Below are 20,518 nucleotides of genomic sequence, written 5' to 3'. Positions count from 1 at the left end.
CCTTTCTTCTGTTTGTTTTTCAGTCGATTAATCCCGCGAAGAAGCAAACGCACTGCTGCCTCGCTGCTTATCCGTGTTTTGGGATCCACGAGCCGAATGAATGTGCTTGTCCTTCGGTCACGCATCGACCGTTCTCTAGTCTTCGATTAATTACCAGTATTTTCTACTCTACTAAACGAGCACCAGCCATACTTGCACCGATGTGAGGAAGGAACTAAGCCTCGATGAGATCACTATTTGCACCGTACGTAGAATTACTCCGAGGCCACTTCAACGTTATCGACGACGCACAACAATCGGCACGAAAGGGGGAATCCGCGGTGCAGTGGTGCTAGTAAACATTAAGTATTCTAAACCCCTCCTTATCCGGTTGACACATTGATTTTGCATTATCAGCTGCAATCAGCAACGACGCTCGTCGGAAGCTTAGCTTGTTTGGGTCAGAAGATAGCAGAACCAATCATAACTTAATAAATTGTAATGTACTTTTCACGGTCAGTGCCTTAAAAACGTGTGTTTACTTTTACTGCAACTATCGTTTGCTTTGTTGATTCGAAAAACAAAATGTACCTATACAAATACTACAACCATTTTGTTTAGTTATTCTATGGTATTTATTTCGATTCCAACATAAAATACCGTGTTCAGAAAAACTGTTCCAGCAGATCACGGTAATAATCCGTTTGCTTGTGCTCCGCCATTCTACGGTGGAGAGAAAACATCACAGGACAATCCAAAGAGTTGCAAGACGTTTCGAAAGAACGTTGGCAACATGATCGACACATCTGGCCGGTTGGGAAAGAAAGAAAGAAAAATCGTTGTCAAATGCTCACATTTCAACCAATCCAACCAACGCACTTACCTTTTCCGTAAGTTCTAATTTCCGTTCCAATTTGTTCATTTTGTTCATTACATGTAGAAGCGCGTACTGAGGCCTCTGTTGGCATTCCTTGCAAACGCCATGCGTAGTTTGTCTTCCACAGTCCACGATACAGCTCGTGGTGGAGAAATATTGTGAGATCGTACTCTTTTTCGGAACAGCCAGCACGGTAGAGTTTCCCCTACCGGTTAGTTTCTGCCCAAACGCTCCAACACCCGACCCCCCTCCGGTGTTGTGCAGCATCAAACTTTTCCGTGGCAAATCGTTATACCACTGGTGGACATCCGCTCCGATTAGTAGAAGGCAACGATTGAGTGGAGGAATGATGGCTTTCGATATGTAATAATTGGCATTGATTTTGAGGCCTTCGTCCACGAGCACTTCGTCCGGGCTGCGCACGAGACGAATGAGTGGAACAAGCGGTGGTCCATTGACGATGACGTACGGTACACGTTGGCCTCTGCGTGGTTCTCGGCGTGGATCTGAGAGTTTCCATTTCCTATGGAAAGAGGGGCGAAATAGATTTTAATTTAAAAATGCAACTTGTTAACCTAAAGTCAGTACGAACCTCGTTAACTCAAGTGCCGGAACGCAAGCACCCGGTTTATAGCCGTCCTCCCCGCGAAATTCCTTGGCAAATATGAAATCCTGCAGATTTACGCGACCTTCCAAAATTTTAGTAAACTGCCTACACGTGTACTGCTTCACCTTCGACACGTCGCACGTCTCGAAGAGAATTCGCAACACCTTCTCGAGCATCTTTGCCACCACCGGACAACCGTCTCGCCGGACGGTTTCGATGCCCTTCGCTTCGTAAATCGGGTTTTCCTGATCCGCCGTTTCGTACATGTATCCCACGTAACGTTTTTTGGTCTGCAATAAAAAAAAATGAATAAAATCAATTATCAGTTCTACACTCGAGATAGAATGCACGTGTCGGATTAGGTAGACAACGGCCACCCTTTTCCCTGCTGGCCACAACCATATAAAAACTACTTCTCTTCAAGGGGAGTATTTCACTTCAAGTTCGATCCCGGAGACGCCATGAAGTTAGCTCTCATTATTACGATAGCGATCATTTCATCGGCAGTTCACGCCAAGCGAGGCCGTATCATAGATGGCACCATTGCGGAGTTGCACGAGTTCCCGTATCAAGTGTCGTTACAGTGGAACTTTAACAATGGCTCCCGCTCGCTGCACTTTTGCTCGGGATCGATCTTAAATCGGAAATGGATCCTTACCGCAGCCCACTGCATGGACAATCTTTCCGGCGATGGATGGATCGAGGTCGTGTCCGGAGTGAACAACGTTATCGATGAAGAACCGAGTGCGCAGCGACGGAATGTGTCTCGTTTCATACGGCACGAGCAGTACAATGCGATGACAATTCGGAACGATATCGCTGTGGTAAGCCTTGGGACTTGGGAAGAGTTTACATTCAATTAAAACCCTCCATTTGTCAGATTCTTCTTTCCAGTCCACTGACGTTGAACAATGAAACTTCCACAATAAAATTGGCCCCAAAAGATGCGGTCATCTCTGAAGCGAACGGAAAACTGGCCGGTTGGGGTTCAATCTCCAAAAATATGACCGACATTTTCCCAGATGAGCTACGGGTAAGATGTTTGTGGTTTACGAAAACAGGTTGAACCTTTTACAGAAGATTTCTTTTCCTTTTTCACAGAAAGTGACCCTTCCTCTGCGTACGTTGGAGGAATGTACGGAGATATGGAATGCTGTGGAAAGATCTCAGATTTGTGGCGGCGGGTATGGTAATGTGACCGGCTGTACGGCAGACTCTGGAGGACCGCTAACGGTCGTGCAGGACAATGGAGACCGCGTGCAAATTGGTGTCCTCTCGTACGGAGAAAAACCATGCCTTGCACGGCAACCGATCGTTTTCTCGAGCGTCATGTACTTCCACGACTGGATCCAACATACGATCAAATTTAAGCAATTCAAATGGTTTCCATGAAAAAGGACTGCAAGTCTGTAATAAAGAACCGACTACCAACACCTACTAGTGCCTCGTTTACTTACTTGTAGTATCGATGGTTGATAGACCTTTTCCAGCTTCAGCTTGACCGGTGGAGGATTGTCTTTGGTAACGGCTTCCGCAATCTCTTCGCCTATCCGAAACGCTTCCGCCTTGGTGCGTCCCGGGCAGAGCACAAACAGCGAGTCCGTATCTCCGTACACCACCTTCGCACCCCATCGTTCCGTCTCTTCGACGAGCTTGATAGCTCTTTCCAACGTTTCGCGCCCCTTCGCCACGACGCTGTCGCCAACCTCGACGCACGGCATTCGGCCGCTAAAGTTGGCCGCCGTGTAGCCGTACGTCACGTTGGCGATCAGCTTTAGGCCGAGTTGCCGTGAGTGGAGAACGCGCTGCAGGACGTTGTTGGTTTTGTGCAGTTTCATCGACTTTTTCACCATGAGGCGCGTGTTGAGGATTTCACTCAACATCCGGGGGAGAACGCCTTCGCGGACACGTTTCTTCACGAACGCTATGCCGCACGGGGAGAAGGTGATGAGGTTCTTGTCCATCAGAGCCTTCAACATCTTTGGCGGAATGCGCAGATGGGAGGCACCAAATTCAAACTCTTCCGTTGATCTAAAACGAGATAAACACATTAGAAAAAATGACTTCTTATCGAAGGTATATCGGCACTTTGGGGTTTACTTACTCAGCCAGATGTTCGATGCGACCGAGGCAGGTCGAAAAGCAGTAGTTGTACGCAATGATCACGCTTGGATAGAGACTCTGGAAGTCGAGCACAATGATAGGGTCGGCGTAGAAGCGCGAGTTCGGTTCCATGATCAGCGGCAAATACTCCGGGGCCCGCATATGGGCCCGCTGCTGAATGGTGGGCGAAACGGACACGAAATTCCTCGGTTTTGCTATGCGCAGCATCATACTTTCGACGCGGAACTGCGAGCCACGCGAAAGCACCTCGTAGAACTGAATGCCGAAAAGTTTGGCCAGCTCGGCCGTGCGTCCGATCAGATCGAGCTGGTTGAGAATCTCAAAGTTCCCGTTTACCCGCTCGAGGTAGTAATCCAGCACGATCCAGCAGCTGTACGGTTTGTTCCACAGCCGCGTCAACTGTCGATAGGAATGGGACGGAACTCGCCGATGCAAAATATGATAGACCACGTTCTCGAACGTGTAGGAAGTTAGAGCGATCTCGTGCCGCATCAGACGCCAGATGTCGAGAAGGATGCGACCCGCAATCTTCAAGCCCGCACTATAATCGTGCATCTCGAGCAGTTCCTGCTGTTCCTCCTCCGACACGTGCACCTTTTCCACGGTCGGAACGCGCGACAGCATCTTCATGAGATTCATTTCCAGCGCATAACCCCGCTCGATGATGTAGCCCCACGAGACACTCTCGATTTCGTAGCCCGTGAAAATGTCCGGATCCCAGAAGGCAATGAGCAGTAGGAACTTTTCGTACAGTTCCCGCTCACCGGAAACCAGCACGACGTCGGCCACGTACGGGGACTGGTTGTACTTTCGACCGAGCGTGTCACCGACGCCGGTACCACAAAGATTTCGGTTCAAAATAACGCCACACATGGACGAAGCCTTCGGATGGTCAGGCGGGACGTCGTTGTGGATGCGATAGAATATAGCTGCGATCGGGTCCATGGTGGGATTCGGCCGCAAATCGCCCCTCGTTGGCACGTGTATTTCGACCGCCAGTACCGTAAGATAGTTGTACTGAAACGGTGCAAGGCAGAACCAGATAGGGAGAGAGAGAGAGAAAATAACAAATGAGACAACTGGGCCCGAATGATTCAAACGCATAAGACAAAACAAAAAGTTTCAAGACAAGACGCAAAATGAGTGTCAACTTAACTATAAGATGTGTGTAGACGAATGAAAAGTGAGAAGTTTAAGGGACAAGCACAAACCCAAACAAAACCGAACAACCATAAAAGCGAACAAACAAACATAAATTTCAACAACACAAAAGCACAAACCCTCTAAACATTAAAGCACCTCTATATAATAAGCTATGTACGTTCTAATAAATGAAACAAAATTGCAAAAGAATCGTTTATCAAAACCAGGGTGACGTATGACCATCGAGAGGTAATAAAAAAAACCCAGGAGTAAAATCGAATTTCCCAGTAAACACAGTTAATCCACTTTTTCAAGAGGGGCTCTTTTCAGTGGCAAAGCAAAAGACCATCCCTTAACCAGTGGAAACTTGAATGGACACTCGAAACATTTGTAAAATTATCTTAAATAACAGGGGGATTAACGTTTTCCGTGGCACATGTCCGAAAGTTCGAGTGGCCCTTTAGACGTGGGGTTGGGAAGGAGTATAAATTATTCCAACCCGTCCCCCAAGAGATCAGTTTAACGACTCGACTCAACCCGATTCGACTCGCAATCCCCCACGCAAAATGGCTGGACAACCGCAACGCATCGCTATCCTTCTGTCCCTGCTGGCACTGGCCGCCGGTAAACCGTCGCGCCGCATCGTCGGCGGAGAGGAGGCCGAACCCCACGAGTTCCCGTACCAGATCTCGCTGCAGTGGAACTTCAACATCAAGGGTCTGCGGCAGCCACCGATGCACTTCTGCGGTGGTTCGCTGATTGCCGAGCGGTTCGTCCTCACGGCCGGACATTGCGTGCCCACCTACTCTCCCGACGGATTCGTGGAGGCTGTGGCCGGCGAGCATGATTTCACGCAGTACGACGGAGCGGTACAACGACGCCGTGTGGTCGAGCAGTTCATCCACGAGGACTACGCGGGCGGCGTCGGTCCCAACGACATTGCCGTGTTCCGTGTGGATCGTCCATTCGTCCTGAACCGAAACGTGCAGCTCATCAGCCTGCCAGTGGCTGGCGCGATTCCGACCGGTATGTGCACCATCAGTGGCTGGGGATCAACTTCCTTCACGGCGACTCCCATCTATCCAGACATCCTCATGGTAAGCTACCCACCCACCCGACCCCCTTAACCCTCCTTCACAATGGTTCCTTCACTAAACCGTTCGTTTGTTGTGCCTCCAGAAAACATCCATTCCCGTCATGGATCTCGACAAGTGCCGCAGCATCTACTACGATGAGATTGTCGCGGACAGCAACATCTGCGCCGGCACGATCGAGGGATCCTCGAGCGTCTGCTCGGGAGACTCCGGTGGCCCACTCGTACAGACCACCGACGACGGCTCCTACGTCCAGGTCGGTACCGTCTCGTGGGGTGGCATTCCGTGCGGTGGTTGGAAAAAGCCGGGCGTTTTCGTTCGCGTTTCACACTTTATTGATTGGATCAACGACAAGCTAAACAACTAAATTTACAGTATTCGGATTACAAAACGACGAACAAACAAACGATGGGCGCGAATAAATGATTCCAAACGATGAAGATTACAATTGTCCGCGATAGCGTCACGCGTTCTCTATTTCCTTTTATCGTAGCCTCCGAACTTTCTAAAATACTCGTCACTGTGTGCACAATGAACATTCAGGTTAACATTAACAACAGATATACTTGTATAAAACAAAATTCACTGTAGAAGACGCCTGCCGACAAGCTTAACTCACCTCACAAACAGGCTTCGCTTCCTGCAGATTTTCGTAGTTCACTTTGAATCCGTACGCATTATCCTGTCCCGTGGCCGTGGATATGTTGGCGTTGCTGTGCTCGATCAAGTCAGACTGATCCGACGACCCCAAGATGCAAGGTTGTGAGGTTGTTGGTCTAGGGACGTCCACATTCTGCGTTGCTGGTGGTTCCTTGTTGGATGTTTCCTGCGAAGAAAATGGTCAAACAACAAACCAATGAAGACACGATCCAAACAACCGTCCTGCTAGTTTTTACTGACCTCCTGTTGTTCGGTGTTTGTTTGTTCGAAAGTTGATGAGTTTATCATCGTTTCATCAACGGAATCCATCATCTCAGCAGGCTGGGTTGCCGGTACCTCATTTTCCTCGCGTTCCACTGAAAGTGATTTAGCGGCAAGTTTGTGGCTTTTCCGGCGTGCACTATAACCTGCCAGCGTTGAACTAGGCTTTGCTGTGGTGTCTTCATCTATGTTTCCCGTGGATGCTCCGGTTTCTTGTGATGAGGAGGAACCGTAGGTATTCATTGTCATGATTTTTGTAACTAAAGCCTTCGTCGTATGGCCATTGGATGACGATTTGTTTTCGTCGTTTGTCAATAAAACACTCAAATTGAGTGTTGACTCGGTATCTATTTTGGTCGATGCGGAAGAAACTTGTTCCACATTTGTTCCATCGTGCTCCATTGTCATGGTGGCTTCTGCCTTCTTCACCTTTACCGGACTGTCAAGTTCAACCACCGCCCGATCGTCTTTAGTGTTGGCCGGCTGATCGTCGATTTGTCGATTGCGAATTCTTTCGTCCAACCATGCATTTGCATCGGCTCGATTTGGTGGACCTTTTGCGTGAGTGATGGTAACCGAGCGTTCCGACGCTAGCAACTCCTTCATTCGATCGGCGCTAGGACCGCTTACACTAACCGGACCCAACACTTCCTCGATACTTTCTCCGTACGTCTCCTTGAGCACTTCATAACGAAGATGCTTCATCGATTGGGCACCGGTAACGGCGCTTCTAAACTCCTCCAGATCGTTCAAGCTGCTTGCGGTGATGTGCAGCACGGTGTGACCGACCTCCTTCTTTCCCGTTACGTCGTTCGGATCGCTGTAAAACGGGGTGGCATTGACAACGGCGGGAATTTCGAATGATTCTATGGCTTGACGCGCGTCCCCGCGTGTCGGAGGGCAATCCGCCAACGAAATGCTTACCAACTCATTATTCGATTCGCTGGGATTGTCCTCCTGGCCCAAGGGAAACATACGGCAACTATCGTCCGAGTCCGTATCGATGTCGTCCACATCGCAAACCATAGTTGTTTCGCAAAAGCTTTGAATATTTTTCGCATTCCCATCGTCTTCTTCCTCATCCACCGTTTGCGTGTCGGGTTCTTTTCCACTCGCGCTAGTGCTGGCCCCCATCAGTTCCACAACGCCATCGAGCTGGCTTCCGATCGGTACGGAGGTCGCCTTTTTGGGGGTGCTATCGAGCTGGCACTCCAAAAACTCTGCCGGGTCCATGAAAAGGTCTGTTGGACTAACCTTCAGCACATCGTTGAACGAGTCATCGTCAGAATCGAGGTGAATGGTGACCATTGGATTGGTTGAAGACGAAGGGACTGGTGCACTATTGCTTGGTTGTGATGCCTTTCCAACGCAATCATTTTCGGCTACATCGACAACCATACATTCATCGTCATCGACATCAGTAGTACTAGAGTCATCGAAAGTAATAGTTACACTATCACCCTTTTCGACATTCTTTTCGCTGGCAACCTCTTTTGGCGGAACTGGTTCCACCTCTTCGGTCTCCATTGAAGGATGCTGGTTCGTTTTTTCGGTGCCTTTTTTGTTTTCTTCATCATCTACAGCCGGTAAGGTGGAAGGCTTGTTTCCAGTTCCTTCAACCGTTTTACTTGTACTTTCCTTTGCACTGGAACCGTTAACATCTTTTGAGGGAATCAATTTAACCGGTTCCACTTCTTCGGTTTCCATTGCAGGAAGATCTTTCGCGGTTTCCGCCGGTTTGTTGCCCACTTCATCAGCCACAACTGTCAAGGCCGAAGGGCTCTCTTCAGTTACTTCAACCGTTTTATTTGTACTTTCCTGCTCACTGGAATCGTCAACGTCTTTTGAAGGAACCATTTTAACAGGTTCCACTTCTTCGGTTTCCATTTCCGCATGCTCGTTTGTTTTTTCTGTCGGTTTATTGTTCTCTTCGTCATCTACAACCGGTAAGGTGGAAGGCCTTTCTTCAGTTCCTTCAACCGTTTTACTTGTACTTTCCTGCTCAGTGGAACCGTCAACTTCTTTTGAGGCAGTCGATTCAACCAGTTCCGCTTCTTCGCACGCCATTGCCGGATGATCTATCGCAGTTTCTGCGTGTTGGTTGCTCACTTCATCGTCAACAACCGGCAAGGCCGAAGAGCATTCTTCAGTTCCTTCAATCGTTTTACTTGAACCATCTTTTTCCCCACTCGCCTCTTGAGTATTTACCTCTTCAGGTTCTTCCACCGACCGACGAGTTGTCGTCGTTGGTGGGGACAATGTGGAAAGCTGACTTTTGATTGCACCGTTGTCCATCATAGTAAGCGGTTTGATCAGCACCTTCGGAGAGAGACGAATGATGTTTTTGAATCGCTCCGAGAGCACCACCTCAATTTCCTGCTGTTCTTCCAGCTTCGCGCGTTTCGCAGCCAACGATCCCTTGGGTGCTTTGATTGGGTCCGTTTTGCGCACACGATTCGACTGCTGCGTCGAGGGTCCTTCCAAGGGATTAAAATTATTGCGCTTATCGTACTCGTACGCCGGCCGGTACCGATCCGCGATGTATTTGCCCGGAGACTCTCGACCGGAACTTTGCTCCGCCGTCTCATAGGCACAAGGGTCCAATTTTGTTAAACTAAGGAAAGAGTATTGATAAGTAGGGAAGCAGCAAGAATGGGTTGTCTTCTAATTTATATACTATGCAACTTACCAGACTCGCAAATTTTTCAACGGTGTTGAATGTTGCGTCTTATCAGCGCTAGCGAGAGGTTTTTTGTACAAAATCGACTTTTTAATAAGATTCAGTTTGGGAACTCTGCAAAAAAAAAGTGAGATATAAACCAATTACCAGAATGAAATGCCAGAAATAAATAATAAATAAAGAAATAAAAATGCCAGAAGATAATATCAAGATAAATTTACCTTATTTCGAATTTTTTCAAAGTATTCGGTGATGATTCCTCAAACTGTTGTCTTATCATTTCGCCACGAGTTGCCTGTTCTTCGCCGGGCGGCGAGGGAGCAAACGTAACTTTACGCGGAGTCAGTGACTTTCTAGCCGTGGGCTGCGTCAAATCGATCCGAATTCGCTTTGCCAGCGTACTGATGTCCGGTGTGTGGTCGTTGCTTCGACGATTTCTTTTCGGTGTCCGACCGGTCCTATCATCTCCACCATCCAGCTGCGGAATGCATCCTCCGACCAGCAGATCCTCATCGCCACTATCGTTCAGGTAGCCCTCGAGGCTCTCCAGGTCCACATTTCGTGTGGACAGTTGCTTCTGCGTGAGATCCAGTAAAAACTCATCGTCCGAGTCGAAGGAATCGTTCCGGGCATCCTCGGCACCATCGTTTTCGAGCTCCTGCATCAGGCAAAGAGCCTCCAGATCGCCACGCAACGATGCATTAAGCCGTCGGTTGCTTTGGGAAACGTTCAGGTCGCCCTGGGTGGCGGGGACAGTTCGCCTATGTTCTACACTTTGCTGGGAAAGTGGAGCCAGCAGGCAATCGTCTTCGAAGTTACGCTTCTCGTTCTCCTCGAGTTCACGCATTATTTCGAGCAAGTTGTAATCCTCCTCCCGCAACGATGCATCGATGTTCTGCGACATGGACACAATTTTCTCCTCGTCAATGTCGACCGAAGCATCGAAATGGTAGCTAATCTGGGACGCGTATAGACTCTCATTGCTGAGACCGTGACGGTTACGGCCGTGGTCAACAATGCATGATGCATCCAGAGTTGACGCGTCTTCCGAGGCCTCCGATGGATAGGCCGATGGTACCTTTGGGTTGCGATTCTCCTTGGTTCCTTCTTGCTCCTTCAACAGTTTCGCCGCTAGCATCGCTCGATAGTATCGATCGCTTTCCGTTACAATATCCCTTCCAGTCCCATCATCTTGCGAGAGATTCATTCTTTCCGGCTGTTCCAGCCCAAACAATCGGCGTCTGGTTTCTTCGTCCTTCCATATGGAGGCGATGCCGGGGTTCGCGAATTCCCCTGTGTCGTTCTCCTCCGGCTCACGATTGAGGATATCGGATGCCAGCGCGTCTATTTCGTACTCAGAGGTCGACATCTTAGCCGGCACCTCGTCCGCACCATCGGCAGCCGTTTGAGTTCGCTGACGTAAGCCCGCCGAGTTCAGATGCAAGAAGCTCATGCCGTATAGGTTATAATCGATGAAAAACTGCAGCACGTACGGGATGTGCGTTTCGTGCACTTGTGGCATGGCGGACGGGATGGCACCGTTCATCAGTAGCGTGGTCGCATTTCGAACCAGCAGCGGGTTGTACATGTAAATTTTCAAATAATTGTGTTCCTTTCGGTGATAGCCGTAGATGGGTCTGTAACGGTACGGAATAGGTTAGTTCCGGTATGCCCTTTATGATACCAACCTTTCATATGACACTTACACTCCTTTGACAAGCACAATCTTGAAAACATGCGTCGCCCGGGACATTGACCGTGCAAGCGAAACATTGATTGCTTTGTCCAGGGCCGTGGCAAGCTGATAGATACGTTTGTCCACGGCAAGCCGATCGGCGGTAAAGCCCTCGTAAGGAATGTAAAAGTACGGAAACACCCCGTGGATGTGGACACAACTGTGCGTTCCATCGGCGGTGGTACCGAAAAGCCGAATTACTGGAACTTGTCGTATTTCGGTGCCGCGAAATTGCGAATAGCAAACATCGAACCGAGTGTCGGGTTTAGCCATATAATGATCGACGCTTACGATCCGAACCGAAGTGGCATTTGTAGAATACATTTTGCGGTTCCGCTGTTAGCGTTCCTCCACATAACCTATAAGTATGGTTCCAAGACACAGTATCTCGTCGGTTTAGGATGGTTTAAACATTTAGGACACAGATTTGTCTATCGAATCCTCTAAGTAGTAGATCAAACGAACTAAGAATATCTTTTTACGGTAAAAATCACTTAGTGTACGACAACTAACACGGAAGAACGCTCGTCTCGGTTTGGGAGCGCCAAAATTGTCAATAGTGTTGGCAGAATCGGGATTCGGAAGATTTGAAGATTCGATCCCTAGACGGATTCCAAAGATTCAAATCCCATTTGACGGATTCCAAAGATTTGATCCGATTAGGATTCGAATTATATTTGATTGTTTTGGGACTCGATTTGATTCAATTCTGACTTTGAAAAACTGACGAAAAAATTACTGGGTCTAATAGGTGCGGCCAACGCGCAAAGCGTTCTCCCATTATCTTAGAAGGGTCTGCCATCTTCTTAATGTTCTGGACGGAATAGCTGAACGACGATCGCGTTATCTTTATAGCTCCGGCGATCGTATTGATATTTTGGACGATGCCACTAAAAGCCTTGGCCATCGCGCTAAACAGTGGTAAAAGGTGAATTTCAATTTGTGACCGAGGTTTTTGAAGCTTGTTTATGCCAACCTGCGCTTGTTTCACTTTGACAGTACGGATGTAAATAACATCAAGCGGATAACTTCCAACCTGGTTCAGTGTTATGCACTCCTTGACACGGATAGTTGTTTTCAGTTGTTCAAATTAGAGGTCACCTTCATAGGTTTGAAAATTCAATCACTCCTCGAGCTGGTCGGTTAATTTTCGTGAAATCCTGTGAAGTGCACCCCCTTTCGAGCGACATTTTGCGTTTCCCACTGGATTGCAGTACATTGAGTGGAGTGCTGTTGGTATAGACCTTAGAAGAATATCGTTTTGGTGAGTAAAATCGTGTGCTCCAAGCGGGAGTGCATTTTTAATCTGGTCAATTGTTCAAACACCTTCGCTGCGTATAACCATCCTTTCTTGCTAAATTACTCAATGTACGTCTTGGGTGACCTACCTTGGGTGCTTAAGATACATTTTCTTATCTTTTATGTTACCAATTTCGTACATAATTCCCCACAAAAACCATCCACCACCCGGTGGGCAGGTTCCCAAATCGAACAAAAAGGAAAGTGATTGTTTTGGCTGCGCTCAGGTGGTTGTGCACGTGAATTATATTTAGCCGAAACGCAAGAAGAAAAGGTACAAGCTCCGCGAATGCAGAAGGAATCTGTTTGTAATCAATCTCATTGCACTTTCGAGGTCGAGGTTAGAAGGAATGTAGAGGAAACAGCCCAACTGCACCTCTCGTGTGCTGATCAGCTGTGCGATTCAGGCCGGAGTGACCGAATGCGATTGCGCTGATAATAGTGTAGCTTTTTTCCCGGCATATTTTGTAAACATTTCCGACGGCGCCCTCGTGTGATAATCGGTTAATCGGTTTTGCAATGTCCGGAAAGATGTGTTTTTTTATACTGTTAATGATCTCCCATGTCCGCTCGTGTTGAGTTGGAATTGGAAGGCACATTGAGACCCAGCGGGTCAGTCGTGCCAGATCGTTTCGATCGCAACGTAGTATGTCCGTACCGAGACGGCTGTCCAGTGCCTTCACTCCGTTGGTGAATCGATTGAGCCCTGCCTTTGGTGTTCACTTGATTAACAGGTTGTCCTTTTATTTTTCAGAGTGCCATCGAAGAAGTTACCGAATTGTGTGCCACCATGGGTGATGGAGTTATTTCGATAAAGCTGGCCATACACGACGGCAACCAGGGTGACGGAGCTCTCTATCGTTTGAAGAAAAACTCGCTTGTCCATGTACATCCCGGTGCATCGCTGTTGGGACGACGTGTGGCCTTGTTCTGCAACTATCCGGAAGATGGTAAAAGGATCTTTCTATCGCATTAGGCCATGGGTCACTTATAACTCTCTATTTTCATTGTAGGAAAAGATTTCGATCGAAAATCTTATAGACGGCTCGAGTGGTGTTCGTCCACCGGATCACCGGTCGAAGCACCGGCCGATGGGTCGGTATATTTCCCCATCAAGGACATCGATTACTACTGCAATGTGCACTTGACCAAATCGGGAGCTTATCATTTCTACGCCCTCTACGAAGAGTGTCCCGAGGCAGGCCCGCAGGCAGGGATTTACGTCCAAATCGAGCCGCAGCTGACGGTCGGAAAGGGCGATGCGGCGACGCACCTTCCGCTCGATGCAATCCGCTGTCAGACGGTGATTTCGAAGCTTCTCGGACCGATCGACACGTGGGAGGCAAAGTTGCGGGTGGGCAAAGAGTCCGGCTACAATATGATACACTTTACGCCCGTCCAGGAGCTGGGTGGTTCGAGATCGGCCTACTCGCTGCGGAACCAGTTGAATGTGAATCCCGATTTCCACAGCAAGGCTGGTAAAACGGTGACGTACGACGATGTGGAGGCTATTATGCGCAAAATGCGCGAGGAGTGGAATGTGGCTTCGATTTGTGACATTGTGTTGAACCACACGGCCAACGAGTCCATCTGGATCCGGGAGTATCCCGAGTGCAGCTACAACTGCTTCACCTGTCCCCATCTGCGTCCGGCGTTTTTGCTCGATGCGTTGCTGGCGCGAGTCGGCGACGACGTGAAGGACGGTATGTTGGCGCACGTTGGCGTTCCGGAGGTGGTCGAGGCGGAAGATCACCTGCAGGCGATCCGCTGGCAGATACAATCGAGCTATCTTCCGCAAATTAAGCTGTTTGAGTTGTACCAGTGCAATGTGGACAAGTACGTTCAGCGGTTCAGCGAGGAGTGTGGCAAGCGTAGCCCAACCCGCCCCCAGGACGTTCCCGAGGGGGACATTAAGCTTCGCATGGATCCGGAATACCGACGACTGGGGGCCGAGATTGACTTCGATCGTGCCATGAGCATCTACAACGTCTTCCGGCAGGACTGTTTCGATGAGGACAGCCGAAAGCGCAAGTGTTCCGAGGCGTTCCGCGCCCGGTTGCAGTTCCTAAACGAAGAGGTACGTCGCGAGATTCAGGCGCACGTCGATTATGCCATCGAAAACTGCCTGGCCGGAGCACGGTACGAGCGTGTGCAGCCGGATGGTCCACGGGTAAAGGGAATCTCGCTCAAGTACCCGCTGTTCATGAAGTACTTCACGCACTACGGAACGCAAGGCAAGACGCTGAAGGAAATCGAAACGATGATGTACGGTGGCCCGGGTAAACTGTTTATGGCGCACAACGGTTGGGTGATTAACGGTGATCCGCTGAAGGACTTTGCCCGTGCCCAACCGGGCACCGGAAACGTTTATCTACGCCGCGAGCTCATCGCATGGGGTGACAGTGTGAAGCTACGGTACGGTGACAAACCGGAAGATAGTCCATACCTGTGGAAGCACATGCAAGAGTACGTGGACACGACGGCACGCATCTTCGACGGTGTTCGGCTGGACAACTGCCACTCGACGCCGCTGCATGTGGCCGAGTATCTGTTGGATTCGGCGCGCAAGGTCAACCCGGAGCTGTACGTTGCGGCCGAACTGTTTACCAACTCCGATCACACGGACAACATCTTCGTGAATCGGCTCGGCATAACGTCGCTCATTCGAGGTAAACATTGGTAACGGAGTCGAGTGAATGGGGATCGATTAACCGAGCTTCGAGAGTTCGAGTGTCGGAGCTTATCGCTTTGGATTGTTTAAACAAGCCGCCCGATAATGATTGCAAGCGTCGAACTAACTCGTTTCCTTGTTTAATAAAACATTTCTTCTTTCCACCTTCCTGCAGAGGCGCTTTCGGCATGGGATTCGCACGAGCAGGGCCGGTTGGTGTATCGGTACGGTGGAGCCCCCGTCGGTGCATTCTTCCCCTGCCCGAAGCGCATTCTGGCGCCTGGAATTGCGCACGCCCTGTTCATGGACCTTACGCACGACAATCCGTCGCCGGTGGAGAAGCGTTCGATCTTCGATCTGATCCCATCGGCGGCCCTCGTGTCGATGGCATGTTGCGCAACGGGCAGCAATCGTGGCTACGATGAGTTCGTTCCCCATCACGTAAGTACGGCGTGGCATTTCCCATTCCAATGGACCATTGCATAAACTCGTTCGTTCTCGTTTGCTAGATTCATGTGGTCGACGAGGAACGCCAGTATCAGGAATGGGGAAATCAGGTGGACAGCAACACGGGTTTGATTGCGGTGAAGGAAGCGCTGAACGTGCTGCACGGTGGCCTCGCAACGCGTGGTTTCGATCAGGTGTTTGTCGATCAGATGCACCCGGACATTGTGGCCGTCACGCGCCATTCGCTGACGAACCACGAGACGGTCATTCTTGTGGCGCACTCCGCCTTCGGATACCCGAACCCCTGGGCCGGCCCGACGGGCGTACGTCCGCTGGAGTTCGAGGGTGAATTCAAGGAGATTGTGCTTGAGGTGCAAATCTACAAGAAAACCGGCCAAACGTTCGATCGACCGACGGATTTCGTGAAAAACGCCGACTACATCAATGGCGTCAGCGAGTACGTGGTGGACCTGAAGCGTAATCTCAAGCTCGAAGAATCGGACATCTTTGGCAAGGAAGCGGTCGTGAAGGGAAACGTAACACAGTTGCACTTTTCCAACCTTAAACCCGGCTCCGTGGTTGCGGTTCGTGTGGCACTGAAGGATAGCGTGCGGGGACATTTTGATAACCTACAATCGTTGGTTAAGGAGTTCCACCAGGATCGGGGCTCGCGGTACGCGGAATTGCAGCACATTCTTTCCAAGTTGAACCTGGTGGACTTTAATAAACTGCTGTACTGCTGTGCCGAGGAGGAACGGGACAATGGAGGTGGCCCGTACAACATCGAAGGCTACGGAGATCTGGTGTACTGTGGATTGCAGGGTGTTATGTCCATTCTGTCGGATATCGGACCGAACAACGATCTCGGCCATCCGCTGGCGAATAATCTTCGTACTGGAAACTGGTTGATTGGTAAGCTTCGTGCGATCGTTACCCTTTGGGGTCTTCTGTTAAATAAACATTAACCCAATTTCTTTTTTAATAATTTTAGATTACTGCTCCCAGCGTTTGTTGAAGTATGAAACTCTGATCCCGATGGCCAAGTGGTTGGAGAACAACCTGAAATCGTTGAAAGAGATCCCACGCTACATGATTCCGAGCTACTTCGACGTGATCATCACGAACGTGCATCGTTTGGCGATCGCGGCCGCGTGCAATCTCATGTCGGACTTTGTCAGCCATGGTTCCAACTTTGCGCGTCGTCTCGCCCTCGGCTCGGTGCAGTGTGTAAGCGTTTGCCCGTCGGCCAATTTGCCCCGCTTGAGCCCGAACGTGGCTGAGCCGAAGCCGCAGGACCATTGCGCCACGATGGCTGCCGGATTGCCCCACTTTGCGACCGGGTACATGCGCTGCTGGGGACGTGACACCTTCATTGCGATCCGGGGACTGACGCTGCTGACCGGTCGGTACGATGAGACGCGCTACATGATCCTTGGATTCGGTGGATGCCTACGCCACGGGTTGATTCCGAATCTACTCGATGGGGGGCAGAATGCTCGGTTCAACTGTCGCGATGCCGTTTGGTGGTGGCTGTACACCATCAAGCAGTACGTCGATGAGGTACCCAACGGTAAGGCCATCCTGAAGGATAAGGTTTCGCGTCTCTACCCAACGGACGACTCGGAAGCGAAAGCACCGGGTGAATGTGTAAGTAAAACTGGATGCCTTTAAAAGACCACAGGGAGTGAATTCTTTTTTTCATTTTAGGACCAAATGCTGTACGAAACGATTCAAGAAGCGTTGACGGTGCACTTCCAGGGGTTGTCCTATCGCGAACGAAACGCTGGCACGCGCATCGATGCGCACATGAAGGATAAGGGATTCAACAATCGCATCGGAGTGAATCCCGACACTGGGTTCGTGTTTGGCGGAAACAATGCCAACTGTGGCACCTGGATGGATAAGATGGGCTCGTCGGATAAGGCCGGCAATCGGGGTGTACCGTCGACGCCTCGTGATGGATCCGCCGTCGAGCTGGTCGGATTGCAGATGGCAGGTTTGCGCTTCATGCAGCAGATGGCGGAGCAGAAGGTGATTCCGGTGACTTCGGTCGAACGTACGTCCTACAACGGCACCAAAACGGTGTGGACGTACAAGGAGTGGGCCAACCGGATTGCGGCCAACTTTGAGCGGGAGTTTTACGTGGACGAATCGACCGACAGCTCGTACGCAAACAAGCGCGGCATGTACAAGGACACGGTTGGGTCGGAAATCCCCTGGACCGACTTTCAGCTGCGGTGCAATTTTCCGATCGCACTGCTGGCCGCCCCGGAGCTGGCCGATCCCAAGCACGCCTGGCGTGCGCTCGAGAACGCCAAAAAGTACCTGCTCGGGCCGGTGGGCATGAAAACGCTCGACTTCGAGGATTGGGGCTACCGTGGAAATTATGATAATTCCATCGACAGCGACGACAAAACGGTCGCCCACGGTGCCAACTACCACAACGGACCGGAATGGGTGTGGCCGATCGGGTTTTACCTTCGGGCGCGCCTGATATTCGCCAAAGCAAACGGCGTCCTCAAGGAGACGGTGGCGGAGACGTGGAAAATCTTGCAAACCCACCTCAACGAGCTGCAACGCTGCCATTGGCGCGGTCTGGCCGAACTGACGAACGAGAATGGCGCGTTCTGCAAGGATTCGTGCCGAACTCAAGCATGGAGCATGGGCTGTGTGCTCGAAGTGCTGTACGATCTGGAAAAGTACGAAAAGGAGCTTTAAATATTTTTATTTTCGACGCATCACTGTCGCCACACGCTTCCACTGCCCTGGGGGAGAAAAAATAGGAAAGTGCCATCCTACAGATTGTTTTATATCATGCCATTGTTTATTTTGTCATCACTGTTGTTGTTTTAGAGGTTCTTCAAATAGAATATAGTACGGTGCGTATCAAAAATGTACCTAGTTAGTGTTTGCCATGCCCATATAGTCAGAGTAAAAAGATAATACTCAGCACAAACAGAATGTTGACTTATATGTTCATACAATTCCATCATCTAATGAATATCAAAGAAATTCCACAAAGAAGTGTTTGTGGGATGATGATTCGGATGGGATTATTTTTGGATCCGGCTGCGGGAGGTACGATGCTAAGAGAGCCCACCACATGTTAAAAATTATTCAAGTCTTCCAGGAACGTTTTAAAGCGAAACGGAAATGAGTCATCTAGATTATGAGTTCTTTGAATGAGCAGTTTTGTCTTTCTTCTGTATTCACGTGAATACAAATGATTTTTTTGGATTGGATCATGGTTTATTGAACGTGACATAAATCGACCGCAAAAGATGGAATGGGATTTGAAATGAGCATTCCTAAAGTTCGTCGGGAAGCGAAACGATTCAAATGAAGCATCGAAAAAGGCACGCCGATGTGAATGCAAACGGACCGCGTGTAGCTGATGCGACAATGTTAATTAAAACGAAATACGTCATTGGAAGTCCTCGGTATCCTTTTGTATATAACGTTATCGCGTGCCCACTGTCCCACACTGTCCACCGTGTCCAGCTGAACGCTGGTTTAATGGTGGTTTTCAGTGGGTCAATTTTTGTCACGCTACCAGCAGCGGTGAATAATCCAGTGAAAGCACGGGCGACGATAAATTATCACTTTCCAATTACTTTTAACAAGCGCCACCAAAAAGGAAGGGAGTAAGGGTTGGGGTTTTTAAAAATTCGGTTCAATTTATAGAGTGCGGCATTGGAGTTCCATTCCATCATTCCTCTTTTCGCTCCTCACCGGTTTATGCCGTGAAAAAGCTTTACACAACTACATGTAATGGACTTCGGGGTCCATGTGGTCAATGAGTCATTGTTGTGGTATGAATCGGTGCACGCATGTTCGGTTTATGATCATTTTTTTTGTAGAAAAGTAAAGCCGTTGTAATTTTTAAATTCGATTTTATTTTACAAAATGCAACAAAACAATCATTGTGTCATCTTCTGTCAATTCGATTGTCAAATTTTTCAGCTGAGTCACAGAGCTATCTGCCAGTGAACAATTTTGGTTTTATTCATGAAAGTGATTTCATAATTTACTCACATATTATTAAATTGCTGCATTAGAAGGAGCATGAGATGCCTTATTTAAAAGCAACTACCTCGTATCTACCCCAAGACACAGTCATTTTTTTTGTGATTTGAGCTTTTAAACGCATCTACCTCTTTCATAACAATGTCGCTAAATTGTTTGTAATCGCCATTATCAGCAATGGCTTTTGCAATTTTAGCAAATTCTTCACCTTTTCCCATCTGGATAGCTATCCGAAAATTATTCACATCTTGCACGAAATTTTCACTTTCATCATACGCATCATTCACCATCGCCACAAGATATTTATTCTGCACTAATTTTATTGGGACTTTGACATCATGCTGTAGCGTTCTTCTCTTTCGATCGTCCTCTATCTTTTGTAGGTGCTCATTAACCTGCATGACAGAAACCATTCAAACATTTTACAGAAACAAAGATTTTAGTATTTCGATTCATAACAAAGATTCAAACACTAGACACACTCACTATTTTGGTTATTTCTGCTTTGTCTAGACCCATCGTACGGTTCGTATGTGCTTGGATTGATGATTAGCAATTTACGGTTTTCGAAACGTGCCAATGTTCTGAGGCGATAGCAACTTGTCTCAGCTAGCAGTAGAGATGAACTGCGTTGCTCAACGCGATGTTGCGTATTTATTTCTGCACACAACATACCACTGCGTAAGGTGCACCCCACTGTCCATGGACAGCCGCGGTTCTTGGAATTGCACAAAAGTCATCCGTTATCAGCATGTGTTAGTAGCAGGTTGTTTTGCTTTGCTTTCGTAGGTCGTTTTATCTGGCAATTCCCAGAAGCGTTAGTCAATGCGCAACATCGCGTCGGGCACCGCAGTTTATCTCTAGTGGTGGCTGAGACAAGTTGCTATCGCCGATATGCTATGCTAAATTTCTTAT

General features: G+C 48.9%; 3 protein-coding genes across 3 annotated transcripts; 2 read left to right on the top strand and 1 right to left on the bottom strand.

Moving 5' to 3' along the window:
* Nucleotides 1–601: 601 nt before the first annotated feature.
* On the bottom strand, nt 602–11,484 carry LOC131289015 (DNA polymerase zeta catalytic subunit). The gene is made up of 10 exons (XM_058318206.1): nt 11,132–11,484; nt 9,647–11,062; nt 9,435–9,539; nt 7,007–9,359; nt 6,444–6,650; nt 3,568–4,604; nt 2,921–3,494; nt 1,449–1,753; nt 863–1,379; nt 602–785 (listed from the first exon to the last, which is right to left on the bottom strand). The coding sequence occupies exons 1-10, from the start codon at nt 11,482–11,484 to the stop codon at nt 645–647; spliced, it is 7,008 nt and encodes a 2,335-aa protein (XP_058174189.1). The 3' UTR covers nt 602–644.
* Nucleotides 5,380–6,217, top strand: LOC131288803 (trypsin-1-like). Its single transcript, XM_058317978.1, has 2 exons — nt 5,380–5,827; nt 5,910–6,217. Exons 1-2 carry the CDS (start codon nt 5,465–5,467, stop codon nt 6,189–6,191), a joined length of 645 nt encoding a protein of 214 aa, XP_058173961.1. The 5' UTR covers nt 5,380–5,464; the 3' UTR covers nt 6,192–6,217.
* A 1,623-nt stretch (nt 11,485–13,107) lies between the features above and the next one.
* Nucleotides 13,108–18,520, top strand: LOC131284731 (glycogen debranching enzyme). The gene is made up of 7 exons (XM_058313592.1): nt 13,108–13,149; nt 13,214–13,409; nt 13,473–15,128; nt 15,306–15,571; nt 15,640–16,489; nt 16,569–17,224; nt 17,285–18,520. Exons 1-7 carry the CDS (start codon nt 13,108–13,110, stop codon nt 18,293–18,295), a joined length of 4,677 nt encoding a protein of 1,558 aa, XP_058169575.1. The 3' UTR covers nt 18,296–18,520.
* The last annotated feature ends 1,998 nt before the right edge of the window (nt 18,521–20,518 follow it).

This window comes from Anopheles ziemanni, chromosome 3 (assembly GCF_943734765.1).
Source record: "Anopheles ziemanni chromosome 3, idAnoZiCoDA_A2_x.2, whole genome shotgun sequence".
Taxonomy (NCBI): Eukaryota; Metazoa; Arthropoda; class Insecta; order Diptera; family Culicidae; genus Anopheles; species Anopheles ziemanni.
The sequence above is the reverse complement of the archived record's forward strand: the minus strand, read 5'-3'. Positions and strand labels throughout refer to the sequence as shown.